The sequence below is a fragment of the Debaryomyces hansenii genome, assembly GCF_000006445.2.
Source record: "Debaryomyces hansenii CBS767 chromosome E complete sequence".
NCBI lineage: Eukaryota > Fungi > Ascomycota > Pichiomycetes > Serinales > Debaryomycetaceae > Debaryomyces > Debaryomyces hansenii.
Genome location: NC_006047.2, coordinates 558,962 through 586,384, shown reverse-complemented (window position 1 = coordinate 586,384; position 27,423 = coordinate 558,962). Strand labels below are relative to the sequence as shown.

Sequence of the window (27,423 nt, the reverse complement as noted above, 5' to 3'; positions counted from 1 at the left end):
AACTCCTCAGTGTCGCACTATCGTGGTCTTAGATTTTTGTTTGACAGTTCAACTGACTATCGTTTTAAAACAAGCAAAATATGCGTAGAACAGAACTAATTCGACCAATTGGAATGCATCTATGAAGTGAGCTAACCCAGCAATGATCTTTCACTCACCCAGGCATCGTAGCTTTATTAATGGTTAATGAGTCCCCTGCAAAGAATATCTGAAAGTCTTTTGGTTATGTTTCCCAAATCATGTAGAAGTTGATTATGATCCAACACCACTACTCATTTTTTGACTGAAACTTTTACAACAAAGCCATAGTTAGGTGATTCGGGATCCAGTTACTTTTATAGAGGAAAAGATCGCTTGTCTGATACAATCCTGAGCTTATTGTAAATGTTGATGAGTGTAATATCAGACGATTATGAAATTTGGGATATATTGAACTATTGAATATTAATATTCTAGGTTGACTAAATCATACTGGGTTGTAAGATTAAGCTTGATAGGTTTAACAATTTTGCTTGGGTTATCGCCATTCCACTGAGTTGAGTATAATCTAATTAGCCGTAGAATATTTTTTCTTGTTTGAAAAGAAATGATTGAATATAAACATAAAGAGAGACATTCTGAATAAATACCAAACTTGATCTTTGGAAAGGCTAGGTTAACTCTATGACATCGTGAAAGTATTCACTCACTAGTTTGTTCTTAGCCGCAATTATAAAAATTAAAACCCTCAATTTTCATTTCGGATATTGCAAATCATGGAAACATGCTTTTTAACTTATCAAAATCGTCTTGCTCCAGTCCGCTAGTATAAGTATTGATTTTGGGTTTTGCAAGCGCAAAAATCAATGATGTAGACTAGCCCTTCTTTTGAATAGAGGATATTGCCTTCTTTAATATTTCTGTGTATGATTCCATTCCGGTGAATTATCTCCAATTGCTTCTTGGCTTTCTCATACGTCTCCCGGTCCTTCGGCAACTGGATACTCTCAATATATCTGAATAAGTTAAAATATCCTTTTGCAATATACAGCCTTTCCATTGTAATCACAGTTTGACCAACACCTTTACGAACATAGCTACTGTTGAACTCAGTGTCCTTGGATAAGATTGAATAGCATACTTTTTCCGTCTTGAACCATTCATAGCGTATATGCCTCTCTTGTCCAGGAGTATAGATTTTGTATTGATCTCTATTCATGTTTCGTGGATCATAAACCTTTGCAACAACAAACCTATCATCAATCAGTTCTAGTAAGGACTTCTCGAAGTACATAGATTCTAATTTAATCAATTGTGTTCTGAAATCATCTCCCTCTTTTCTTGTACCTTCAGGAATAGATACCAACGTGTCCACGTTGGTATCTCTTGTACTTGGCCGACTTCCAGAGCCCTCAGACTGATTATCATTGTCATCACTAGAAACGGACTTCATCAATGTCTTTCCCGATAGTTTTAGATGTTCTTCCAATCGTTGAACCCTTTCTTGTTTGATTGCCATTTTCGAATCTGCCTCAACTGAATTGTAAATGTACGACAATAGGGATTCTCGCAACGTAGGTTTGGCTGAATGGCAGTCCCGAATCATGTACCTGATTGGAATTATCTTTGGCTCATTGTCAGTTTTTACAAGTCTCAGATTGTGGATATTGCGTTCAAAAGAATCAAGGTCTAATTCCACCAATACAGAAGTATAAGAATCTGTTAGAATACCCCTGTCAGTCTTGAAGTAAAGCATCTCACATATGAGCTGTTTCGTTATTTCTTTCTGCTTCGAAAAAAGGCTTATTATACCGTCCAGCGGATTGTCATTATACTTGGGCAATAACGGATATTTTTTGGTCTCTATGACACAATACACTAGGTTACCTCTACTAACAACTATGTCAGTTCGAGTCTGTAAGTGAATTCCATCAGGTACCGGCTCATACCACAAAGCTGGTCGTTCAGTTTCAACTTTTGTCTCGATATGTAAGGCAACCCTCAACATTGAGCATATAGGTTGAATCAAATACCCAAGAAATGCTTGTCTATAGGGATCTTCTAATAATCCTTTGCGAGGAATCAGTTCATATTCATGGAAAGCAAAATCTAGTAAAGTTTTATCCAACTGCTTATTCTCAGTTTGACTAAAGATCTTTCGTACAGTGTGAACAACCTCGTCATTCTCTAATTCTTTTAAGTAACCATCATCACATATGAAATCTGGAAATTGCGTAGTGTAATTATTCGAGCTTCCCTTGCTACCACTACTTGAAGAGCTGTTATCATTTTCTATTTCATATTCACACACAGGAAGAGACAAAATGAGCCTGCACAACCTTTTAACCTGTGGTAGGTAACCCCTGCTAAAGTCTGTTAGAAAATTTCTATAATCTCTCCTTAAATCTTCAAGAAAACTCGATAATTCATGTCTCTCCACCCCAAACAATTCTTGAATTAAAATTCGATAATTAACTTTCATCACTTCCCAATCTGGATAAAAATCATGATAATCGTACATCTCTAGTTCATCCTCAATACATTTACACATTGCAAGATACAATGGATGCTGTGAAACTAGATCATCGGAATATTCTGTCATATCTACTTCATTGTAGGTAAAACATTTGTCCTACTTAGTCTTCCATTTCATATTCCTCCCATTCTTCTACTAAATCTAAATGTTATGCTAAATATATGCACCTCTAATATGGTGGTTGCACGGCAGATTCTCTTTCAGGAAGGTCTACTTAAAATGAGACAACCGCTCTCCACAAGTTAAAAATGGAAACCTATCATTTTTGAAGGTATCGAATTGAATACTCCCCCCTGTTAATCCCCTTGTTAATATATGAACGAGATGTACGACTGCGTTCCAAACCTAGACATAAATCATATATACTCAAAGTAACTCTTTCAGATTAACTTCAGATTATCATCTAAAGAAAATGATTCTACTAATGCAGAAAGGTAAAATAGTATGTTACACTAGATTAATTACCGCTACTAATAAATATCCGGGGTGGAATAAACCCTGGAATGGAATACCCTGTTAGGTTGGCGTCTAAAGCATTTGACCCAATGGTACTACCATACACCAAAGTCGTGTCCAATGTCATAAACCGCGTGTCACGATGTCCCAATGTCGTATTGCATATCCCTTCCTGACACGTCATCGGGTTCGAACCGTCCACCCCCTATTCGACTCCCTTCCCAGCACAGCAATAACAATTACAGTAATAATAAAAATACAATAGCTTTCGCGCCGACAATACCGCCATTACCCGGTCGTGTAAAATGATTACATAATAATATGATACGCATCAGGCTTTTCGACAACTTATAGTTGCCACCCTTGCCAATACAGAACAACCTTCCTTATCTTGAAAACTATACTTGTTCTTTCTCAGTTAATATTCTTATATCCGTTAAGAATATACAAGTAGGTTCTATACGTAATACAATTGTTGGTATCCTTCATTGGCATTTACCAGGTATATTATCGAAAGTTTTTAAAACAGCAACTAGCATAAATTTTCACGGAGTCTGTGAAGTTAGCGCCCAAACCGGACCTGTACAAGAATAGTTGAAAAATCGAATTGAATATGGCAGCTAGTTTGGCGGAAGTGAAGGTTAGTAAGAGAACGATCGGGGAGTTGGAGGACATAACCAATAACGACGGGTACCACAATAACAAGAAGATGAAGATGAACATGAATTTCAAAAACATGTATTTCAAGGGTGAGGGCGACGAAAGGAAGCGTCCGCAACAACAGAGGTCACCATCGCCGTCGGACTTGTCGTCTTCATCCCCCACGAAGCTGCGTACGAAATCGGTGACATTTGAGTTGTCTCAGAATAAGCAGTATGAGAATTCGCCGCTATTAACGCCGAAAGACGACGATGACGACTACAACGATGACGATGTGAATGGGGCTGTAGATATGGCCGAGAATACGGTCCAAAATGAGGCTCTAGGGGCCCAGTTGGGTACCAACTGCGACTATCTTGCGTTGACTTCATCGTTGCGCCTATTGAACACCAACAAGGGCAAGATTGAAAGGGAAATCGTGGACTTGTCGCAGATGTTGGATTTCCACGCCAAAACCCCCGATAAGGGAGAAATCATTGACTTTTTCTCGAAGTTGGTTGATAACAAATTGAACTTGCCCCAGCAAAATAAGATCTTGAGGTGCCCATTGATCGACTGGTCCAAGTACCACAATGGCTTGACCAACGTGAGTAAGGAGAGTTTTGAAGCCTGTGCAAACGAAAAACTGTTGTTCAGAACTCTCAACTTGTTTAATTCAAAATAATTTATTTTTCGTCTAAGAGGAGAACAGATATAGAATTGATTTTTGTTATTGTGTTATGAATGTTTGTCTTGTTTGTTTTACTGCTTATGAATTGTTTGTTTATGGATATTGTCTGATATCATTGGATATCATGGATGTTTTTTGGATGTTGCTATTTGATGTATTTGCAGCCACACTCTGGTTTCGTTTCATCTGGTCGCTGCACTTTACGTAGCTTCTTTTTTAAATAATGCTTTTGATTTTACGTTGAAATTTGGTTTGGTCAGTTGATGTTGGTTCGTTTTGTTTATTGTTTGTTGTTTGTCGCTTGTTGGTTGGCTTTGTTCTGTTGTTTGATTTATTTTCACTTATTTTATTCCCAAAGCACTGCCTTTTTATTTCGTCTATCAAAATTATCAGTTTATGTATTTCTTTTCTATTACCCTATGTATATAGTTCAATTCAAAAATTACAATAAAAATGGCTATTTCGCTTTTAAATGTTTTTTTTATATCGCACCCTAATGGTCTTATACTTACTACAATTGGCCCTTATTTAAAATCGTAGTATTATATTTGTTCGATACATTCTCTACCCGTCAGGACGATTGCTTTATCTTCATATCAGGATTTGGAATCTAAGAACGAAAATGAGGTAATCTTTATTTCTGACAGGATACCACTGTGTGTACAAGTGTTGTGTCAAACGTCCGATTTTCTTGTATTTTATATCAATTATAATTAGATAACTCTATCAAATTTAAGTCAGGGTCACGGATATATAATGAAGTAATACTTCCAATAGCACCTGTTCTTTTAACAGGACCTTCTATTATTGTAACATCATTTTTTTTTAAATGATCTGCAACCTCTTCAATCAGTGTACTCGCCACAAAACAGAGATCTGCAGAACCAGGAACCGGATGGCATGCTTTTGGCTCAAATTCATGGCCATGTTCATGTAGGTTGATCTTCTGGTTTCCGAATCGAAGTGCCTTACGATTGCCTTTGAACAGTTCTACTTGCATACCAAGGACACTTGTATAGAACCTGATTGATTCCTCGATATTCTTAACAGTAAGTACCAAATGATCCAAAGATTCGATGTTCATCATACTGCTGTTTCTCCGTGAAATTACTTCAATTCTGTGCAATATTTAACAAATCTCACATTTGTAGTCATCGAATGTACACCACTAAACACAGTTTGACCAATACTACAATATTACCAAATGCAATTTAAAGCATTTTAAACTAAAAAAAATTTAGAATTACACTTGACTTGAGAATACTCATCTCGTACGTTAAGGCAAGCCACTGACATAGAACCTTATTTTTAATGAAGTGCCCTGGACCTAAATAACCTTAAGGCCTAGACTGAATTTGAAAATGTGCATTGTGACTATCTAGTTACGTTACATACTCATCCTTCAAGACGATTGCTTTGTCTTCTTTGTATCATAAGTTGTCACGCCGGTATCTTCATCCTCGCTATCAGTAACTAGAAATGCATCTGAATTGACAGGCACGTCTGAATTCAAAGATTGCCACTTCTTATTCGAGTCCATATAGCTATCTGACTGAGCTGATTTTTCCTTATTTACTTGATCCCTCTGACGTTTAGGTAACGTTGGAGCATCTTGTTCATCTTCGTCGTTGTCCTTCAAGTTAATTTCGCTATGTAAATCATTCGAGATAATACGTGGATCTTCATCAAACGTATTCTTCTTGTTCTGTTTTGTAAACGACGATCCACCTAATGCACCAAAAAGTTTAGGATTTTGCGATTGCGGTTCCTTCGATTGTATGGCGTCATCTGTTGGTTCCTGGAACTTTTTAGCTATACCACTGACCCAGCCATTTAATGTGGTTCTAGCTTCTTCGAATCCTTGGGAAAAGCTCTCTTTAATTTGGCCAAATTCGTCGACACTGTCGTCCTCCAAATCTTCTGGTTGCGATTGATGGCGTCTTCTTCTTCTCTCGCGGTCGTGATGCTGAGCCCGCCTTCTCTTGTCCTCAAGTTCGAACTCTTTCTGCAACTTTCTTGCTAATAACTCATCATCGGTCAAAGTATTTTTTGGCCTGTTCACTTGCTTACTTGGCACTGGTGGCGCCGGTTCTGGAATTTCCGCTTCAACAGAAGGATCAGAGATATATAACAACGCATTGAATGCAGGGTCTGGGTTACCTTGAGACGCAATTAAGACTGCAGTAACAAGTTTCTCTTCAACGTTGGGGAATGCATCCTTCAAGTCCTGTTTTATTTGTGTTAAAGGTGAAACGGGTCTTGGAGGTGGTGCTGGCGCTTCTTCCTCTGCTTCGGTTCCCTTACTATCAGTTTTGCCACCCTGTTCCGCATCAGTATTTGCACTCGCATCTACCTTTTGGTCAGCAGCATATTCTTTCTTTTCAACGCCAACTTCCTTCTTATCAACAGCACTTGCTACACTATCCTCTTTATCAGTGGCGTTGGCCTCACTCTTTTTATCAGCAACAGTGGTGTTTTGCTCTTTATTATCGGTAACATCAGTCACATCCTTACTTTTTTCTTCGATATCCGACGATTTGGTCACATTAGCATTCGTTTCGTCGCTTTCCTTTTCGTCTGCTTCAGCCTTAGCTCCAGTCTCAATTTCTTCTGAATCTTTCGAATTTTTACCAGTTTCTTCAATTGAATCAATTGGTTCTGAAGAGACAACATTCAATGTATCTCCTGTCGATTTATTGTTTTTCTTTGTCATATTGTAAATGATATATGTTAAGCAATTATATACTAGATTAGCTCCTTCTTAAGCCAGTCTTAATAGTAGATATTACCGTAATATTATTTACTGTGACTACGCGTAATACTCAGTACTAAATATTTTCACTATATATTGGTCCCATAGACCCATAAAATTTTCAGGTTTTAGTTTTCTTTCTTTGATAGTATTTATAATTAACTCCGAAGATTAGCTAGAGCTTTATATTACTTTCTTCAATTAGTATAAAGTGTGGACAGCGGAGACATAACAAGACAATAGTCGGTACTTATAATTCAAATCTAGCCTTTCCGGGTTAGAGTTTTTACGTGCTTAAAGCAAGGCTTTGGGTATATAAATTATAGGTTCTACAACTAAATAATGTAGTGTCGTTAGATATAACACATCCTAATGTAGAAACGTAGTCAATCATGAACATTATTTACCTCGTAATGCTAGTTCTAATAATTTTATTATGAATGAATATCTAAGATATACTATAAACAAAAAGGTGATTAAGATGGTGACTTATAGTTCATAAAGATAAAACAAATGGCGAAATGATACAGCTTATGTATGCTTCTCGATATGAATTTATGTATATTATAGCCGAGGGGCTAGTTTGGTGAGATTAATGGCATAATAATGATCTTAATTTTTTCAATAACGAACATACTGTCCTGACAAGTCCATGCAATTACTATCGGTTTCCATTAATGAATGCGTGCTTATTGTAATTCTGATCTTCTCTTTTCCTTTGCTTGTTCTAACTCCTTTTGTCTTCTTATGAAATCCAAGTTTTCACACTCTTCCCAAACGTGTTTATCGTGCTTACAGTCAACGGACGAATTGGCAGATTGTCTCTTAAGACATATGTGGTAAAGAGCGAAGTTAGCGGCACATCTGTCTCTCCAACGCAATGGAACCTTATACTTTTGTAAATCTTCTTCAGAAACTACGATGATGTTAATATAATGTCGAAAAATAATAAAACAACCCAAATCAAGAAAACCTTGTCCTGTCTTTTGGGTACATAACTTGTTTATACATACGAAGTGGTGGGAATTCAGTAACGGTCATATTACTTATAGATTGCTTAATATTAAAGACTGTAAGTTGTACCAGTGAATTTTTTATGGTAAGTAAATTTTATTCATCCTTATAGGCCAGTCGATAAGTTACACAAAATCGACACAAGAAGATCTTGACGTTATACACGATATGTAAGGCTACATCTTGACTAAAACTACCCAGTATTTGACTTAAATTATGTATATTGTAGACTATGTAGTTCATTGTAGGCTTGTGTGATCAAATTGTTTTAAAAAAAAAGGTTGTAAAAATATGGCAAATTATGAATATGGCAAAATATAAATATGGTAAGGAAACTAACAACCACAATACAAAATGGATATGATAACATTCTATATTGGAGGTTATAATCCAATTGAATAGACCTACTTGATCGTATGGCTATTCAGGGAAACCCCCACTACCGATATATTCAGCACTGAGTATGGTGAAATTAAAAAAAAAAAACCAATCAAAATACATGTGCCATACAATTGAAATGGGCCACAGCCTAAAATAACTTTAAAATGAATCTATCCTAATAATGATAGTGAAAAATAACGGTCTTATAGTCCGACATGCAACCTCAAATTATAAACATACTAATCGCCTCTCTTTCGCTATTTGTTTTGTACTTTCTCCTTTTCTCGATCTCTCTTGTATTCATCACCACTCGATATGTCGTATGCAATCTCCAACGTATTATTTATGACCGTCGAGTCTCTCTTTTAATGATAAATATTGGCACTTATAGAATTCGTCCTTTGGCTTATTACAGTATGAAGTACCCTTATCAAGACACTTATAGTAGTTAATTAAATGGGCAGCACAGTGGTCTCTGTGAAGGAATGGTACGTCATGGTCATCTAATTCTTTTGGGGATGCTATAATTGTTAGTAGGGTTCTTCATGCATTCAAAGGCCATTTAAAAGGCGCTTTAAATGACAATTATTTCATGTTGTCAGTAAGTATCTGAATGCAAAAACATACGAATTGGAGGGTATTCATATTTTTCGGCGGCAGTCATAGTGTCTGTTGCTTTTATGCGTGGTTTGACGGATTGTAGATTAGTTTTATATGGTTTATCTATTGAATAGTAAATTGGGATGATTTTATTGGCGATCGAACAGAAAAAAATGGCTGCTTATGTAAGCGGTCCACTTTCCAAAAAGAGAAGGTTTTCGCAAAAAAATACGAGAATACTCTGCCGGTCCCAGGAATCGAACTTGGGTTTCATCGGCCACAACGATGTGTACTGACCACTATACTAGACCGGCGAATTTCTAGAGGCCAATCTTTTAGAGGGCTTTTGATATTATATTTATATACTCTAGTTTGACGACTACGCGATTAAGATCTCCTGATGTGGTTTATATGATTTCTTAACATTCTCGCCAGGCGTATTAAAACATCGTAGGTTCTTTGCTCTTCATTTTGCTTGATAGGGATGTATGCGAGCTGCCCGATGTAATATTTTCTAATTCTTTTGTCTTTGATGGCATCATATAAATGTCGATGTCTAAATGGGTCATATTATTGTAAGAGGTCGACCTTTACTCGTCGAGGTGTTTACGTGTTAGCTAGTTCGTCATCAATTGTGTAGTTTGGATAATAGTCTGACTAGCAGATGTCGTAAATTTTGCTTTATGGGACATGGTCTGCTATTTCCGTTAGTTCATGAAACTTAGCGCATTCAATGGCTTCAGCTTTTGCTTTAGGCGATAGTTGGCTGTTGCTCTAATTTTTCATACGACGTTTGAAGCATTTAATATGGTACGATATTCTCCGAAGTTAGACTTTAGCTAGATGTTATTCTGTTCGAAGTTTTGTAATGTAGAAAACCTGAGTTAGGAAAAAGATGTGATTAGGACCTGATGAGTCGGGTTGAAACCCTAGAACGAGAAGTGTCAAAAAAAAAAATTAGAAACTCGAAGAAGAAAACAAGCAGTATAATATAGAATAAAACAAGTTACAGTCTATGGTTAATGTTCTCCAGCTCTTGGTCGATCGAATCGAACAATTGGGTAGAGCACCAATTACAGTTAAACTATCTTTCATAGCAGTATTTTCATTGTTAACTACTTTATTAATCCGTTTAACTTCAATATTCATTTACTATGTGGTAAATGTAAGTCGCCTGATGTAAGAGGTCAATTGAAAATATAAGTAAATACTATCATATAAAAAGTGGAACTCAGAGAGGAAGGAAGGGAAGAAAAGGAAGAAAAGGAAAACAAAACGAAATAGAACAAAACAATGTGAATTAAAATAAATAAATATAGCGGCGTCACTACCAACTGTTAAAATAGTGAGGACTTATCTACTGAACTATCAGTCCCTTAAGGTCTGAATGGTCATTACTACCGCTCCTATTCATAGATAAATATCTGAAATGCATAAATCATCATTACCATTTTTGTGAAGAGTCTTGATGATACATGTCAATTGTAAGGAACCGCGAAGACTAGCACACAATGACTAAGATCTCGTGAATGAGTATATATTGCCTAGAAGGTGATGCATTTTTCACTACAACCATAATAGTTCTAGCACAAGCCGACTATTGGCCACGAAGCATTACCTGCTCCTGATCTGATCCACCAGCGACACAATTGACACTTGTAATACATGCGGTATAAGCCATGTAAGTTATTTTATTTATTGCTTTACCGTATACGCTCCCTGCTGAATACCATTGCAACCCTGAAGTACCTCGGTGATTACTTGAGATTCCTCGGAACCGCAATGCCAGGTGCAACTAACTGAGAAACTGCATACGTGATTTTGAATTACGACGACATGGCTTCATCCCATCTGAATGCCATAATCACACCATTATTCTCAGATCATGCAGAATCCGCATAAACCCATGCATGCGGTTTAATTGTGTAGCAAGATGCGCATTGATAATTTCACAATTGGACGGATATGCCGCCGGCTAATACTCAATTCAAAGGTCGATTTCAGACGATCACTTGCATGGGAGGGGTTGGAGTCTGGAGTCAGACTGGGCGAATAGCTCGTAAGTCATCCGACGTCACCGTGTCACTCAGCAGCTTATTACCAGTACTGTCGTCTAACTGTATGGGTTTCATGTGGCTATCAAACATGAGGAACTTATTCTATCAGGAAGTATATGCATGTGGAAATCGAAGAGCAAGTCCCATATCTCGGAAGAAGCCTCGATCTTGCACCCTCTGTATCGGCACATGTTTTTCGAGCCACCAAGAACCCGATTACGAATTTGCTCTAGACCCCGTGAAAAAAAACTACATGGGAGCAATCTCCTTAATGTAGATGCCCAAATGCTCAGTAGTTTGTGCCACAAGGCCCAGGTGCCCGATTGTTTAGCTCCTATTTCCGGTTGCCCTATTTCTCAGCGCGTATTATCATTACCTGTACCGCCTTCAGCATTGACACTAAAACATCGTACCGGGCTCGTCTAACTCTAATGATCCTTTTCAGACGTTGCGATGTTCCTATTCCCTACTTGCATGTTGTGTGGGAGATGAAGAGAACATGGGGAAGGTTGTTTAAGCACCATGCAGTTCTAGTGTTTTCTACGCAGATGCGTGCGCATTGATGCCTCGAATGGAAGCCTATTGCGCAAATCTGAGAATAAAATAGATACTCCTATGACACAAATTAGTCATTCCGCGTTGCGGCTAACACACGGGTTTATTATCACAAGATGGTAATAATATGCCGTGGGCCTTACGACAACAGGAGACATCATCTCCTTACTTGCTGCTTCCATGGAGGCTACCATTTTGTATTTAATCATCCTGTAATTCGACTCAGTTTTGAAAAGGTCCAAATCTTGGGCCAGAACTGGGCCAGAAATTTCTTTTCCCTAAAACGAAACATCACTTACATGCTAAGATTGGGTTTGCTAACTACACAAAAAAAAAATTCTTAAGCGAAATCTATTGTTGAACAAGCTAGATACGCGCATTGCGTCTGTAATGCATATGTAGGACGCGCCTTTTGGATCCTCTTACATATTTACTGGGTCGGCAAAATTTTCTATTTTCGTCAAACGAATGCCTTCCATATAGTATTACGCCTATCAAGAGGCAATTAATATTGTGCCGATGACTTGCATGAAGGTGGCACGCATGATTATATTGATGGTCCCAAGAATAGGAGAGGCTGGTTCTTGATATGAAATTGCGCTCAGGGCTAAAGGGTATGAGAGAAATTGTAGATGGTTTGTTAACCAAATGACCTGGCGTTTCGAGCAATCATATACCAGAACAAACCGATCAAAAGGTTGAAATGCAAGCAGCCACCTCGATTCAGGCCAGGGAAAATAATGTTTACATGAAAGTTTGGAGATATAGACATAGGATAGAACATTATGGTAGTGCAGGTGGTCACCGCAAAGGTACTCGATTAGGCGAGAGGGCTTGGGCGTATGGGCAAGTATTTTTAGCATGGATCTTTATTTATATCTCAGAACTGTATATTAGGGGTATATCGTATGTCAGCGCCTACCCACTTGAGATTTCATGCAACAATAAGTTAAATCAAGCGACTAGATTCTGCGCTTTAAAGGAATAGCTGGGACGATTTCAAGTTCTAATGCATAATTTTCTGTAAACAATCTAGCGGATTTTCCTGTAATATTTTGCAGGGTGATAGAGGTATTTAAGCCGACAAAATTCCACGTCGAAATTTGTATATTTACAAACTTGTCAAATGAATGTTAGGTTATAATTAGGGGATTTTATTTAATTACGTCCGGTCGTATTTCTCAGAATCGCTCTCATCAGTATTATTTTCACTTTCTAAAAAATTTCTTGTACCAAATAGCCTATATGGGTTCATTTGATACCAATACAAGTGCAAAGCCTCGTATCAGCACGAATGATGGAGAACGTCCAAGAAGCAATGTCAAGCTACCGTCGATTCATGAATTGACCTCAAACTCGTCTATAGATGGACGTGGCCATTCATCGATATCTCCGAGGGTGTCACACGGGAATATACACCACCAAGGCATGGGAAATGATACTCTTGATAGATACAGGTACCCCATAAATCCTTCAATCCCAGGGTACTATACTGGAAGTGAAAGCAGGGGTTCTATTGGACCTAGTCCCATAGAAACACATATAAACCCAATAAATAAAATATTGCCCACGCCAGCTACTTCATACTCCGACAAACCACCACAGACGCAATACCGATACTATCAATCGCCTCCAGCATTATCATACCCCCATCATATAGTATATCCACCCCAACAGGCGGTATATTATCCCCAATATGCTCCACCGGTACCGACAGTTTCTGGTAGCAATCCGTTCGTTGCACCCGAGGTTATAAATAAGACTAATAACGTATGCCAGAGATGTGGTACTACTGAGACTCCTGAATGGCGACGGGGTCCCGGTGGTGTGAAGACATTGTGCAATGCGTGTGGCTTATTTCATGCAAAATTGGTTAAAAGGAAAGGTGCTGCTTTGGCCGCGGAAGAAGTTTTAAATAATAAAGTCTGCAAAGGAAAGAACGGTAGAAGAATATCGATCAAAAAGAATTTTATCGATGACGATCGTTTAAACAGTGGGCTTTTTCCGTCTCCAGCTGCTCCTGCTAACACTACTAAAAATACCACCAAACATGTCGGTGAGCTCCCACCACCAGCTACATCTCTGGTTTCTCCGGCTTTAATTCGTCATTAATTTAATTCTTCTTTACATTATTATATTTATTATTACATGAACATAGCACGAATGTCCATTACGGCATATTTTGAAAGTAAATACTTTCTTCATTCTTTGGAAGGTCTAAAGTAATGATTATTAATAAATTTTAAATTTTAGGTTCAAAATACCTCATTTCATCGTAGTATAGAAATTGGTTCAACGTTGGCCACATTGAGTAAATAAAAGGCCAATTTCGGAAACATTAGGAATTTGGGAGAATCTCTACAGTCGACTGGCGAAGCATAATAATAATCCGTGCAAGTATATTGTCTCATACTCTTTAGGCATGTAAGTCTATATATCTGGAATCTATCACATATACAATAAAAAAGGTAATGTTTTACCCTATTTATCTAATATCAATTGCCCAAATGAAGTCTTGTCTACATAACAGAATTTTCACGCAATGCAAATCTAATTGATTCTAAAACATCATCATGAACACCAGCCGAGGGTTTTGCAACAATTGTATCCCAATCTGCATCCTTGTAAACACCCGTCCTCAATAATAATGATTCCCAACCATTAACATTAGCACCCATAATATCTGATGCAGGGTTATCACCAATCATGTAAATTTTTCTAAAGGGTGAATTTGTAGGTTTTTCATTCAATTTTGGCAAGAGTTGATTCAAGTCATTAGTATTATTCTCAGCCATTTTCGTATTCCAATCAATTAAAACATTATGAGCAAAATCGTATTGTATCGGAAATGGCTTACCCAAAATTTCTGATTGCAATTTCTCGTTTTCCTTCAAGCCATTCACCTCTTTATACAATGCTTCAATCATAATTCTTAGCGCACCTTGTCCAAATCTTGGAAGCTTATAGTCATTTGCCCATAAAAAGTCATTGTTGCTAAAGACAATTGGAATAGAAGGTTTATGTTTATCGTTGATACTGGTAATGGATCGCTTCGTTCCAATGACCCCATTTTCTGAATTTAATAAATCAAGGATTATTTGCGTATCTGTCCCCATATCTCTAGCATCATTGAACACCAAAATTGCGCTCACTGGCTTTTCTATATTGAGCTTTTCTGGACTCAAGGCATATTTAAATTCCTCTGCGGCAATCCTATGATGGGCTGATATAGAAGGATCAGCATTCACAATGTCAATAGGCATAATCACATCTTTAAAGCCGTATTCATTCGCACACTCTCTGGCATTATCTTTATCTCCACCCACAACCAATACCCTGTCAAATTGATTATTATGTGCAAATGCTTTCATTGGTGTATGACTCTGAACTATTTGCAAAGGAGAAATGGGGACTCCGATCGCAGATGATAGGAAATTGGCTCTTGCTGATTCTGTAACACCTCCACCATTAGTTAATAATATAAACGGGACTTTATGTTCATTTAATAGTTCTAATGCTGGCTTGGCTGTTGGCAATGTCTTCGACCCACGGAGTAATACACCATCTATGTCGAAAACAAATGCAATATCTGAAACTTTTGAAAATCTTCGAGTAGAACAACGTAAATAATGACCTAATGGCCTAACAACATTAATTGGGTGTCTAGTTAATAACATCCTTAATCTACTAAGCTTGAAGTAGGGGGTCCGGATCTAACTAGTATGATAATAACTATTCGTATATATTTAATCATGTGACTATGTTAGAATATTTATATGGAGTAGTAAATATGATTTTACAGAGCTACAATTTCTTTACATTTGCTCTTGATATGTCACTCGTGTATTAATATAACTGCTTTGTTGTATGGGTGATATTCTAGAGAAAAAAAGAATTTTAGTATAGTCCGTTTCTCATCCGCTATATCTGTAAATTTCTTTGCTGAGATACAACGAGATCGATCCAGATCTGGCTTGTTGTCAGGTTAGGTCAAATTCCATGTGTTTTGATATTTCCGGCAGTGAAGTGGAATGGATTATCCGAACTCCATAATTGGGCAAATTAAGTTTATACAATTTCGCAACTTCCTCCTCCAGATATTTAAGGTGTAGGATACGATGACATCAGGAAGCCAGATCACCTTCAGATATTCAAATACTTACTAGAGAACATTTGGAAGTCTGATTGGCAATGTAATTTGTAACTTTTTCGTGCTACGAAAGTATATTATATACAATGATTTTGTCAAAAAATTAGTCATTTATTAGATGATTCGTGAATAGTTGGTGCCAATCGATGGAACCAATTTTAAAATAAATACTGTCTATTATGCTGTTTGTTCTAGAGATATTGTTTGTGGTTGCAGAACGTGCAGATGATCCTTTCCTATAGATCTAGCCAATTGGAGAAATGGTTCTAAAAGTGGATTACTAGCAGATGCACACCCTTCTTCTATAACCCACTTTTCATCCGTATTAGGCTTAGTTATAACTTCACAGGCATAGCCAGTAACAAGTAATCCTGGAGGTCTTGATCCGCATGCTTCGACTGCTTGAGCCACGTTACTTAACGTTGTTCTGACAATACGCTGATCAGGACACGAGGCTCTCTCGATAATTGCAGCTGGTAAGTTAGGATCCCAATTTTTATCATCGATCAACTTTGGAATTAAATCAACAACTCTATGCAACGCCATCAAAAACACTGTTGTTCTGGATTTGATGAATTCTGGAAGGTTTGGTAAAGTACCACGACGGCCTGTACCAGTACATATCAATACTTGATCGGCTACATCACGGTGTGTAGCTGGTATATTTGTCAATACTGGTGCTGCCAATGCAGAGGTGATTCCCGGTAAAACTAATGGCGTAAATCCATGTTCAGCAAAGAAGTTGAACTCCTCACCACCACGACCGAAAATGTATGGATCACCTTGTTTCAACCTGACAACTTTTTCATTTTTCATTAAGCTTTCAAGTCCCATATCTAATAACTCTTTTTGAGCCCTCTCGGCATTTCCTGGGAATTTACGAGCGATAAATAATTTGGTTCTATGTTTCGGTATAAGATCGAGCACCTGTTGCGGTACCAATTTATCAGCAAGAATTAAATCTGCAGAATGAATTTCCTGTAATGCTCCGAGTGTTAAAAGCGATATTGACCCTGGTCCTGATCCAACTAATGATATAGATCCTTTCTTGCCGGTCTTCAATTTCTTATGGCTTGGTTCCTTAGGCTCTGCCTCGGTTTTCACTATTGAATTGTATTCCTTGTATGCCACACTCAAATCTTCCAACGATAAGTCTGCTAACGTAGTCAAAGGGAAATACTCAACGATCTGAGAAAGCCATCTCGTCCTTTGCAACTTTCTCTGTTCTTTAGTCATATTAAACTCCTCAACCAAAGAGTTCAACTTGCTAGTAGTTATCGCATCATCGTCGTGCTCACCAATCCAGTCAATATCACCCTGCAATTTTTCTAACTCCAATTTGTCCTCTTCTTGTATCCTGGTTCTCAAATCCCCTATTTTATCACAGATGCTTCCAATGTTACCTGGTAACGTATGGCTTAACTCTCTCTTGATTCTAGCAGCTAATTTACATCCTTTTCCCAGCGTACTCACTCCCATTTGGAAGTCCCCAGATGTGAATGTAGATAATAACGAAAACGTACAAAATTCAGGAGAATCTGAAACATTGACCGGGATCCTTAATTTACGACATGACTGGTAAATCTCTTTCTTAACTTCGTACTGCGAGATAGGTAAAGTCACAAATACCCTATCCACAATGTTATCAACCTCACTTCTTCCTAAACTCGAGAGATCTCCATTTTCATACTCCTTCTCTATATGCTTCAAATTCCCTTTAGCTATGTTGTCCTGTATTGATTTTGGAAATTTTTCAGATGGTTGGTTCGATATAAGTATCGGTTTAGCACCCGCTTCAAGTATCGAGTTTATTCTTAAAGACGCCACATTAGAAGCTCCAATTATTAAGTGAATATCGTCTGAGCACTTGAGTGACGCTAATAAGTTAGTCATAGTGAATAAAACCTAAGATCTATCTGTTAAAAAATTGCAACTTCTTAACCATATATAATGAAGCATTTATCCATTACCCAATATCACGTGCTTTTGGCTACAAAATAAATTCAATGAGATAATTAAGTACCTGCAGTACCAATAAATTTTTTGATATTAGACATAAAGGCTAAAACCAAGACATAATATTGCAACCAAAGAAGATATTGACTCGGAAATGGCGCCAAAAAGACATTTAGGATTAGGTAAAGCTGCAAAATCCAAAAAACAAAAGAAAGATGATTCGTCAGAGGTAGAAAATCCGGTACAACAGAGCAATGAACTTACGGTTGAATTGAATGAAGAAGTGGATGCAAATGACGAAGTGAGTCAATTAAGAGCATTGTGGAAAACGCATGCTAAATCGGACAAGGACAATGAGTTAGTGGTGAACGGTATAATCCATGAATGTGATCGGTTATTGAGGAATTCAAACTTGGCCGAAAATGAAGACGGTGAGGACAAAAACAAGGCCAGCACAAATGAAGACGGGCCTAAAGAGTTACCGGCGGATTTTCATTCAATCTATGCGTTGGCTTTGGCAGACTTAGCGTTGTTTCATAGCACGGACGTTAACAAGGTGAAGGAATTCTTTGATGCGGCATTGGAAAGAGTTGATTTGGGATTGCAATCCCATACCGGATCGATAGAGTTGTTATTCACCAAAAGTAGGATCCTTATTAACCAGATTCCATTGCAATATATATCGCAATTGACAGTTGAATCTAAGGTCCAAGATGGCGTGCCAAAAATAGATGAAAAATTGGATGCGGCATTAAAAATCTACGAAGAAGCTGAGAACCAAGCTAAGGCCTTGAAACAGTACGAATTGTTCAATGAGGACAACTTAGAAATTTTGCAGGCGTTTGATGATTTGTTAGAAATCGTTGATAATTTCGGAAAGGATAATCTGGAAGGGGATGAGAGTGATAAAGAAGATGATGGAGACTATGAGGAGGAGATCCAGTTGTCTAAGAAGCATCCGTTGTACGGAATCAGAAATACTGACAAGTATAACGAATGGTGGAGAGACCATACCATTCAGTTTTTGCAAAACGTTGATCAGCAATTAGAGAAACTTGGTATTTCGTACAAGCAAGAAAACGAGACCGAAAACGCCTTGTTACCACTCCGTAGAGAAATCTGTAAAAGAATCGGGCAATCTTACTTACAAGAGGCAGAAATCCCATCCACAGTATTCACAACCCTCAAGTATGATGAAGGATTTGCCGATGTCGACCAATTAGAAGGATTAACTCGTGACGAATCGCAAAAAATCAGTCAATATTTGTTCAAAACTGCGTTAGACTACTTGAAAATGGCTGAAGACAAAGAAGAACCAGAAAGTTGGGTCAATATTGCCGAGTCGATGATTTCTTTGGGAAACCTATACGAATTGGACAGTGAAGAGCAAGAAAACTACTACACCGAAGCAGAAAAAATATTGACTAAAGCCAACAATGCGACCAACGGTAAATACGAAGATATCTTGGAAAACTTACAAACATAAAAACCCTGTGGGCTAAAGTATTGAATATCAATAGACAATTGAATCCATAATGACATAAATCTAATCAATAGTAAATAAATTAAAGTAAAATTAATATTCCGTAAATAATAAAGTCATAAGCAACTATGTGAACGCAAATAAGGCGAACGAAAACTAAAAAAAAAGACGTAAAAGACATAAAAATAACCGAAAGTTCTAGTAGCTGCATCTTACTATTCAAGCACAACTACCCCATATGTATATTCAGCACATATCGCACTCTCCTGGATACCCAACAGGCGCCCGCACAACTAGTCAACTCCCATCATCACTTAAACCTTACTAGTGATGGTTTTTTCGTTCTGCAACTTCATGGCATTCTTCTCGTGGGCATTATCTTTGCAGAACTGCAAGCCCTGGCATAGATGGTCCTCGAGTAACCGATGTTTGGCGCAGAATTTGCCCTGGCAATGACTGCAGTTTCCCACCATCCGTAAGGGCGCCGCACTGCAGTTCTTGAACGAACATCTATTTTTCTTCGTCTTCTTCTTCGCTGGCGCACAGCTAGCTCCGCCGGTGGCCGGCGACACCGGCTGGAGTGCTGGCGACGCTATAGGACTCGTCGACTTGGGTGTATCCGATCCGTCGCTCATAAGAATTACCACAATATCCTCCGCCCCTGCCACAATCCCAAACATCTCCAACGTCTTGTAATTCGGCGTAAGCTTCTCTCCATTGTATATTAGTTTGAAATCCTCTGGTATTTTACCACTAGGTGGACATGCAACCTTAGCACTATTGCGTAAGTCTTCCACCGTAGAGTTATCTGGAATGGTCACAGAATATGAAATTTCTGTAGATGATCTAATGGTAACTTTCATGCTCAACTGATGCTATTGTTTGGATATTATGATTAGCTGACTCCCGATGTTGTAAGAATAATCCTTAACCTTAACTAAACCGACTCAAAATCTTGATTTAAAGGGACTACAACGACTACTTGCCACCTTTTGATTGTGATTTTATATTCATGCGATAACTAAAAACTTTATATGCAGGACGACTGAATAATCGAACCGAGCTCAGGTTCGGTGGAAAAAAAAAGAAATATTCCAGTACTTCCTATTGTCGACAAGCAGTTTCTGTCGTTATTCGTAACTTCGTAAGCCCTATTATAGGGTGGTTGGATTCACCAGGATTTTGGGGTGAATATGGGCGAGTTTGATTCGTAGTTTTGACTCTATTATCGTAGTTATTGGGGTCAGAAATTGAGACTTATGTCCCGAAATATGTGTAGATTTATGACCATTATTGTGTCGAAAACATCGTCCAAAAAGTCGTCCGGAGGTTCGTTCTAGCGATTCCAAGCTGCTATAACAACGCATAGTGGTTGTGTTCCAGCGATGGGCCTTCGGAGGGGTTGTTGTAGGTGCGACGGGATTCCACAGAAGCAGCATCCACCATGTCCTGGTTGTTGAACATGATCTTGACGTCCTTAGGCTTTTCAGCCGTAGGAGCATAGGCGGGGGTGTAGGTGGGCACTATAGTAGAAAAAGTATTGGAAGGTACAAATCTGGTGGCCTTGAATTGCAAATTGGCTGGAACCGGGGTGCCTAACACCACGGCCATAAAGAAACATATTATCAAAAGCATTGAACAAGTAAATAAGGAAGAACGGAATGCAGTGTGGAATTTGGATTCCAGCGAATACTTCAAACACCGGAATGGATGTGGTTTATATAGCAGCAAGGGAGTTCCAATATAAATTACCGTAATAGGAAAGAATATTGAATTCTGCTACTGTCGCGAAGGGCGCAAGTTTCGAAAGTCCTTGCTACAATGAAAAGGCTGTAGAAACCAAACACTACCAGTCTGAGCCCCAGGGTAAGGGGGTTTCTGGTGGTTTAACACCTACCATCTAGAAGCATAAATCTAGATTTGTGGTACCTAAGACGTTTCAGGGGGGTTTGAATCGCGGCACAGTCGGTAGGGTATTAAATAACATCTTCACGGACGGCCACGATTCGCGGTGCTCGTATTGTATCGGATTATTGTAACTTATTTTCACTGGTATTATAACGATAACACTGCCTGGAAACATGCAGTTCTACGTCAATAATTGCAGTGAGTGCATCGGATGCATCGATTCTTTTGCTCTTAGGTATAGCCAGGATCACGGTAAAGAAGGAGCTCGCATATATTAGTAAATACTACAATAAATATACATAAACAAATAGCCAGCGATATACTTTAAGGGTTGTTTTCGGCATTAAACTTTGATTTCATGGCGTTCCTTAATCTTAATTTGCTCTTTTGTAGATCGCCCACATCGCTGGCTTCGATATCACTGGTGTCAAAGGAAGACGATTCGTCACTTTCATGTTCACCCTTAGAGCCATCATCTCCAACATCTGACTGCAAGTCCAGGAAACCTGGAATGGAGAAAATTGGAACATCGGCCAAATTGTTGATGTTAAACGATGCAGATCTCAATAATGACATACTAGGACGGTTCACCGTGTTACTCACAGGTACGTTCTCGATATCTGATTCGGACTCGTTAACATATTCGCTTGATTCAATGTTATTGTATTGGCGGTAAAATCTGTCGAAGTCTTCGAACATAGAGGGTCCGTATGAATTGCAAAATTCTGTGACTTTCTCCGCCAAAAGGGTTCTGTTTCTCTTCAAATCTTCAATTTGGATGATGTCCTTATGGTGACTAAGTAACGAATAGAATAATGGTTTTAACGACTTGTAATAGTCCACCCCAATTTCCCCAATTCTCAAGGACGCGTACGTAGTTAAAACAGACCATCCGTAACATACCAAGAAAATTATAACTGTTGGAACCTTGTCCTTAGTGATGTTCAGTTTGATAATCAAAAAGGTTCCAATGATGGAGTAGAAAATATACAACGAAGGTGCCAAAACTAATGCAACTAAGATTTTCCACGTTCCCAATACGTCATTAGCTTTAATTTTAACCACTGAGCCAGCTAATGCTTCTTTCGCCTTTTTTCTGGCGATTCTTCTACCAACGATGAACACGGGTGAAAAAAGGAAGATTCCTGGCATACTCAACCCTAAGAACAAAAACACCTTAAATAATCTGGCGGCAAATGTAACAAAAGTGTGAATCCTATTGGTTTCAGTTAAAGATTCGACTTGATGGTCATGTAATCCCATTCTCATTAATTTCTTATTATAATTACTAACAAGGGTTTTCATCTCGATGACATCAGGGTCATTAGAATACTTTTGATACCCCTTGACTAATCTCCTATTCATTTCCACAACTAGAGGCAAAGGTATTGACTCTCTATTTGACGAAGTATACAATCTTCTCGCCGCTTGTAATGCCATTAAGGTATCGTAATCCCCACATGTTACTGTAACTTCTTTCAAACCTAGAGTGATGACATCGATTAATTTTGCAACTGAATCCTTAGGATTTTCCTCGTATTTCTTTCCTAATTTCTTATCAACCTTGATAGGCTTACCAAATTCGATAACAGCCCTAGATCTAAATTTATGAGGATGGAAATAATTCATCCCGACAGGTATTACGTTTATTACGGCATCAGGATCTTCCGATTTCGCTGCTGCCCCTAATGCCATGATCGCTACCCCTGGTTTCAATGGTAATAAATCAGGTCTATCGTGTGAACCCCCTTCAGGAAACATTCCCAATACGTTACCTCCGTTCAAATGGTCAAAAACATGTTGAAAAACGCAGTTGTTATCAACATGTGGAGCTACCTTAAAGGGCGTACCTTCTGTCAAGCGCTGTATACGTCTCTTGTCTGCTTCTTTGGGATCCGATACGTTTATCTGGAACGTTTTGCGCAACGTCAACTTAGTATCTGATTCAATAGATTCGATCACTGCATTGCCTAGCGATTCTGGTAATCCAATCAAACCCTTTTTCATGCATTCCTTTGTGAATAAAGTTCCTTCACCTTCAACTATAGTCCCATCTTCTAGGTCCTGAAGTTTGATTGTTCCCGTCCCCTTTCTTAGAAGATCTTGTGCTCTTTCCACTGGTATCGCCCCCGTGAATTTTGCCCCCGTTCCAATAAACTTTCTTCTGTACGATTTCGCTGCAACCAAGAAAGCAATACGTCTTCTGGAATATTGTTTCACAGAAGACATCACCACTATAGGATCAATGAATTGATTAGCATGAGGAGCAATAACAAACACAATTGCTCCCTTCTTGGGGATATTGAATGTTCCTCTGGACTTTACTTCTCTAAAAAATGTGTGAATAACCGCTGAGAAGAACCAAAGCACTAAATCATAACTAATGATGGTCAAAATCCTTGTAAGTAAGCCATTTTCTACTTCGACCGTCTTTCTTGTACCATTTTCATCCTCCTTCTTTTCTGGGTCTTTATTCGTAGTATCCATTATGTGATCCTGTACAACTAAGGAAAGAATTGACTGATAAGCAAGATTCATACAAAAAATAGTCAATTGCGAGGGGAGCAATTATCGCCCCTCCAAACCCAACACTCTAAAAACAGTGGTAAATATTTCGGACTATGTATTTACATATACATTATATATCGTGTATATCGTAGATTATATGCGTTCGTGCCCCAGGGGCGTTCTTAATCTTCGCCAGCTGGTACTTCGTCTTTCAAGATTTTATTGAGCTTCAATCTGAGCTCTGTCTGTTCATCACCTCTTAAAGCATCCTTAACAAACCACACGTCAACGTCAAGCTGCACCATCTGTAGCGCGCCTCTCAACACACCACACAATATCTGTGAGTACCATAACTCCTTATTGATCTTGTTATCGTTCGTGACGGGCAATTCTACAAACTCCGCCAACGGATTGTCCACCAATATCAACGAAAATGACTTGCCGTCCTGGCTCCAGTTGGTCACCACGGGCTGGATGTTCAAAAATATCTTGAATCCCACCTTCGAGATTATTTCCGCCGTTTCTTTGAACGTCTGGCACCTCTGTGCTCCCGTCTTGGCCACAAACTCTTCGATTAGTCTCAACCCTATATTATATCCCATTCTGTCCAATTGCTGGTTCACCTCCTGGTAATTATTGTTATAGTCCCTACAGAGCTGCGAAACAACTGACCCATACGTCAACGTGAACAACTCTGAGTTCTGTTATCATCGTTAGTAAACCGAAATCTCCAAACCGCCATATCTTGGTTTTCCCTCCCTAAATAACTCTAAAACATACTATTTTTTCGACATTATTCTTCCATATGTCATCACTGGAAAATCTGGATGCCTTGGACATGTTATATCTACCTATCGTCCTACGTGTTCTACCATAAAACGCCCGTATTTCTATGGTAGCGGTTCAATAAATTCATGAGATCGATATTGCTACTGCAGATAGCGCCCTCCAGTCATTTCTCCCATACTTAACACCATCTCCCATCTAGCTACAATACATTTCTACAAATCTCTCGGCGTGTGCACCGGACAACTGGGCTAGGTACCATTTTCTTGTGTCTACCGTTTCCTTTCTACAAGACCGAACAAGCAGGCATATTCGTGCAAATATTGCGATTCGGATATCCGTCGAAACTACTATAACTGCAACTCACGATATATCTGAGGTATCACCATCGAAAACATCGGCTTCTGTTTGGCAACGTCTCTCGAACTCCTGGATGCTATTTTTAGCCATATATCCTGGCGTTCTATGGCCCATGTTATCGATTGATCATCCCGTCATGCTATCATCCGACCCCTAATAAACGCGAATTGTATGCCAGAAAAAAAGAAACAAGAAAAAGCATACCAGAACCATCTGATTATTCAGATTATTTACCATATTAATTTTATCATTTCAAGCATCAGTTAAAAAAGAATAGCGTAGAGTTGACTGTAGAGCATGAATAGTATACCTATTAATTTTATGCCACCGGAGAATTTCTCGAACGTGATGTGGCAATCATACGAGCCAGTGGTTAGTCTCAGCTTGAAAAAGAACTTAATAGCGGGTATACCAGATGGGGTGTTGGCATTGGTTGCACCTATTATAGCATATTGGGGGTACGCTACGGTTTTCCACATTATTGATGTTTACGAGTTGGCGGAAAAATACAGGATACATCCTAGTGAAGAAGAAGAAGCAAGGAATAAAGCGACATTGAAGGATGTGGTTAAGGATGTTGTGATACAGCATATTATTCAGACGGTTGTGGGAGGCACATTCTTCTTGTTCGACCCACCACAGACCACGGGACACGAGTGGATGATTATGTGGAACTTGAGGCAGAAATATGTGCCGTTGTTCGTTCCGGATAACGTGGTTTGGGTGGGCTACATGTACGGATGGACGTTTTTGAGGATTTGTATTGCGATAGGCATCATCGATACATGGCAATACTGGCTCCACCGGATAATGCATATCAACAAGACGTTGTACAGGAAATTTCATTCGAGACACCACAGATTATATGTTCCGTATGCGTACGGGGCGTTGTACAATGATCCCGTAGAAGGGTTTCTCTTGGATACGCTTGGAACGGGTATTGCGACCATCGTCACCAATTTGTCTCATCGTGAGTCGATTATCTTGTTTACTTTTGCCACATTGAAGACGGTAGACGACCATTGTGGGTATCGCTTGCCATTTGATATATTCCAGATTATTTTCCCCAATAATTCTCTCTACCATGACATTCATCATCAGACATGGGGTGTGAAAAACAACTTTTCTCAACCCTTCTTCACATTTTGGGATAAATTGAACAAGACTGACTATAAGTTCGTCAACGAATACAAATCCATGCAAGATCACATCACCTTAACGAAATATAGAGAATTTTTGGCCAACAAACAAAGAAAACCTAATAAAAAACCTGTTAATACTGAACCAGAAAAGAAGAAAGATATTTAATTTGAACATCCATGCCTTTTCCTACATTTATATATACTAATGCTTCATCAATCTAATAATGTAATAATCCATAACTTAATTTAATCATATTTAATATTTTTCGCTGTCGTAGAAAGTTATAAATTGTACATGCCTTGTTTCGGTGGCCATATCCAAAGAGTATATTTTCTTTTTCTTTTTGCTTCTTCTATCTCTAATATCTTTTCATTGACATAGTGACTATGATAAAGGCTATATATGGTTCCTGTATCACGTGTTTATATGAGTCAAGACCCCCCTCCCCCATACTTTTGGTACATAAATAGCCCAAATTGCTTTGCAGTAAATCAGAATCATACGTCGGCAATCTGAACAATTGAGGTCTTCCGCAATGTCTACGTATTCTGAATCTAATTTTAACACTACTCACTACAATCTGGCCAGGCCATCGTATCCGGATGAGTTCTACAATACATTAATCGAGTATCATGACTCTACCAACTCTGCACACGAGCTAGCATTGGACATCGGATGCGGATCGGGGTTCGTCGCTTTCAAGCTTATTGATTTCTTCGAAAAAGTGATTGGTACTGATATTTCTAGCACTATGGTGAACCAATGCCGCAAAACGGCGAAGCCAGGCAAAAATATTCAATTTCTTGTAGGTTCTGCAGAACAGGCCCCTCCTGAGATACAGGAAAATTCGGTTGACTTGATCACCGGTGCTGAGTGCTGCCATTGGGTTGATCACGAAAAGTTTTTCAAAGAATCCTTTAGGATCTTGAAACCCGGCGGAACCTTGGCCTACTGGTTTTATAAGGATCCGATCTTCATTGGTCACGACAAGGCCAACGAGATTTATACAAATTACACCTATAATTCTTCCATGGAAATGAATAAAGACGACACCTTTGAGAGGTACATGGGCCCTTATTACCAGCAGCCAGGCCATGACTACTTGCGGACGTTAATGAAAGAAATTGAGGTCCCAACTAAGTATTACAAAAACGTCGTAAGACATGAATACGACCCAGTACACCATGGTGCTGACAGTACAAAGACAACTCTCTATATTTCCAAAAAGATCACTCTCCCAGCATTTTTGAATTATGTCAAAAGTTGGAGTGCATATCATACCTGGATGACGGAACATGGAAGCAAATATGACATTGCTGAAGCTTTTGTTAATGAACTAAAGGAAGCAATGAATTGGGATGACACGTTTGAATTCGAAGTAGTCTGGGCCACCGTTTACACGTTTGCTAAAAAGAAATGATTAACCAGTTAGAGTGTCTTCAATTAGATTAATAATGGAACTTCGTATC

General features: G+C 38.6%; 17 protein-coding genes and 1 non-coding gene across 18 annotated transcripts; 6 read left to right on the top strand and 12 right to left on the bottom strand. All coding sequences in view use genetic code 12, as the record gives it.

Moving 5' to 3' along the window:
* Positions 1 to 802: 802 nt before the first annotated feature.
* On the bottom strand, positions 803 to 2,581 carry DEHA2E07348g (DEHA2E07348p; the record flags this gene model as incomplete). The annotated part of the gene is made up of 1 exon (XM_459630.1): positions 803 to 2,581. One exon carries the CDS (start codon positions 2,579 to 2,581, stop codon positions 803 to 805), a length of 1,779 nt encoding a protein of 592 aa, XP_459630.2.
* A 391-nt stretch (positions 2,582 to 2,972) lies between these two features.
* Positions 2,973 to 3,155, bottom strand: DEHA2E07326g (DEHA2E07326p; the record flags this gene model as incomplete). Its single annotated transcript, XM_459629.1, has 1 exon — positions 2,973 to 3,155. One exon carries the CDS (start codon positions 3,153 to 3,155, stop codon positions 2,973 to 2,975), a length of 183 nt encoding a protein of 60 aa, XP_459629.1.
* Positions 3,156 to 3,584: 429 nt separating this feature from the next.
* On the top strand, positions 3,585 to 4,295 carry DEHA2E07304g (DEHA2E07304p; the record flags this gene model as incomplete). The annotated part of the gene is made up of 1 exon (XM_459628.1): positions 3,585 to 4,295. One exon carries the CDS (start codon positions 3,585 to 3,587, stop codon positions 4,293 to 4,295), a length of 711 nt encoding a protein of 236 aa, XP_459628.2.
* A 709-nt stretch (positions 4,296 to 5,004) lies between these two features.
* On the bottom strand, positions 5,005 to 5,385 carry DEHA2E07282g (DEHA2E07282p; the record flags this gene model as incomplete). The annotated part of the gene is made up of 1 exon (XM_459627.1): positions 5,005 to 5,385. One exon carries the CDS (start codon positions 5,383 to 5,385, stop codon positions 5,005 to 5,007), a length of 381 nt encoding a protein of 126 aa, XP_459627.2.
* A 318-nt stretch (positions 5,386 to 5,703) lies between these two features.
* DEHA2E07260g (DEHA2E07260p) lies at positions 5,704 to 7,014 on the bottom strand (the record flags this gene model as incomplete). Its single annotated transcript, XM_459626.1, has 1 exon — positions 5,704 to 7,014. The coding sequence occupies one exon, from the start codon at positions 7,012 to 7,014 to the stop codon at positions 5,704 to 5,706; it is 1,311 nt and encodes a 436-aa protein (XP_459626.1).
* A 728-nt stretch (positions 7,015 to 7,742) lies between these two features.
* Positions 7,743 to 8,094, bottom strand: DEHA2E07238g (DEHA2E07238p; the record flags this gene model as incomplete). The annotated part of the gene is made up of 2 exons (XM_002770387.1): positions 7,743 to 7,969; positions 8,067 to 8,094. 2 exons carry the CDS (start codon positions 8,092 to 8,094, stop codon positions 7,743 to 7,745), a joined length of 255 nt encoding a protein of 84 aa, XP_002770433.1.
* A 1,196-nt stretch (positions 8,095 to 9,290) lies between these two features.
* DEHA2E07216r lies at positions 9,291 to 9,362 on the bottom strand. The gene has a single exon. It is a non-coding gene; the product is annotated as a tRNA-His (tRNA).
* A 3,001-nt stretch (positions 9,363 to 12,363) lies between these two features.
* Positions 12,364 to 12,648, top strand: DEHA2E07194g (DEHA2E07194p; the record flags this gene model as incomplete). The annotated part of the gene is made up of 1 exon (XM_459623.1): positions 12,364 to 12,648. One exon carries the CDS (start codon positions 12,364 to 12,366, stop codon positions 12,646 to 12,648), a length of 285 nt encoding a protein of 94 aa, XP_459623.2.
* A 257-nt stretch (positions 12,649 to 12,905) lies between these two features.
* On the top strand, positions 12,906 to 13,772 carry DEHA2E07172g (DEHA2E07172p; the record flags this gene model as incomplete). Its single annotated transcript, XM_459622.1, has 1 exon — positions 12,906 to 13,772. One exon carries the CDS (start codon positions 12,906 to 12,908, stop codon positions 13,770 to 13,772), a length of 867 nt encoding a protein of 288 aa, XP_459622.2.
* Positions 13,773 to 14,179: 407 nt separating this feature from the next.
* On the bottom strand, positions 14,180 to 15,337 carry DEHA2E07150g (DEHA2E07150p; the record flags this gene model as incomplete). The annotated part of the gene is made up of 1 exon (XM_459621.1): positions 14,180 to 15,337. The coding sequence occupies one exon, from the start codon at positions 15,335 to 15,337 to the stop codon at positions 14,180 to 14,182; it is 1,158 nt and encodes a 385-aa protein (XP_459621.1).
* Positions 15,338 to 15,987: 650 nt separating this feature from the next.
* DEHA2E07128g (DEHA2E07128p) lies at positions 15,988 to 17,703 on the bottom strand (the record flags this gene model as incomplete). The annotated part of the gene is made up of 1 exon (XM_002770386.1): positions 15,988 to 17,703. One exon carries the CDS (start codon positions 17,701 to 17,703, stop codon positions 15,988 to 15,990), a length of 1,716 nt encoding a protein of 571 aa, XP_002770432.1.
* A 217-nt stretch (positions 17,704 to 17,920) lies between these two features.
* Positions 17,921 to 19,252, top strand: DEHA2E07106g (DEHA2E07106p; the record flags this gene model as incomplete). The annotated part of the gene is made up of 1 exon (XM_002770385.1): positions 17,921 to 19,252. One exon carries the CDS (start codon positions 17,921 to 17,923, stop codon positions 19,250 to 19,252), a length of 1,332 nt encoding a protein of 443 aa, XP_002770431.1.
* A 311-nt stretch (positions 19,253 to 19,563) lies between these two features.
* DEHA2E07084g (DEHA2E07084p) lies at positions 19,564 to 20,112 on the bottom strand (the record flags this gene model as incomplete). The annotated part of the gene is made up of 1 exon (XM_459618.1): positions 19,564 to 20,112. One exon carries the CDS (start codon positions 20,110 to 20,112, stop codon positions 19,564 to 19,566), a length of 549 nt encoding a protein of 182 aa, XP_459618.1.
* A 490-nt stretch (positions 20,113 to 20,602) lies between these two features.
* Positions 20,603 to 20,884, bottom strand: DEHA2E07062g (DEHA2E07062p; the record flags this gene model as incomplete). Its single annotated transcript, XM_002770384.1, has 1 exon — positions 20,603 to 20,884. One exon carries the CDS (start codon positions 20,882 to 20,884, stop codon positions 20,603 to 20,605), a length of 282 nt encoding a protein of 93 aa, XP_002770430.1.
* A 597-nt stretch (positions 20,885 to 21,481) lies between these two features.
* DEHA2E07040g (DEHA2E07040p) lies at positions 21,482 to 23,644 on the bottom strand (the record flags this gene model as incomplete). Its single annotated transcript, XM_459616.1, has 1 exon — positions 21,482 to 23,644. The coding sequence occupies one exon, from the start codon at positions 23,642 to 23,644 to the stop codon at positions 21,482 to 21,484; it is 2,163 nt and encodes a 720-aa protein (XP_459616.2).
* A 203-nt stretch (positions 23,645 to 23,847) lies between these two features.
* Positions 23,848 to 24,505, bottom strand: DEHA2E07018g (DEHA2E07018p; the record flags this gene model as incomplete). Its single annotated transcript, XM_459615.2, has 2 exons — positions 23,848 to 24,366; positions 24,446 to 24,505. The coding sequence occupies 2 exons, from the start codon at positions 24,503 to 24,505 to the stop codon at positions 23,848 to 23,850; spliced, it is 579 nt and encodes a 192-aa protein (XP_459615.2).
* A 603-nt stretch (positions 24,506 to 25,108) lies between these two features.
* Positions 25,109 to 26,119, top strand: DEHA2E06996g (DEHA2E06996p; the record flags this gene model as incomplete). The annotated part of the gene is made up of 1 exon (XM_459614.1): positions 25,109 to 26,119. The coding sequence occupies one exon, from the start codon at positions 25,109 to 25,111 to the stop codon at positions 26,117 to 26,119; it is 1,011 nt and encodes a 336-aa protein (XP_459614.1).
* A 370-nt stretch (positions 26,120 to 26,489) lies between these two features.
* Positions 26,490 to 27,374, top strand: DEHA2E06974g (DEHA2E06974p; the record flags this gene model as incomplete). Its single annotated transcript, XM_459613.1, has 1 exon — positions 26,490 to 27,374. The coding sequence occupies one exon, from the start codon at positions 26,490 to 26,492 to the stop codon at positions 27,372 to 27,374; it is 885 nt and encodes a 294-aa protein (XP_459613.2).
* Between the last annotated feature and the right edge of the window lie 49 nt (positions 27,375 to 27,423).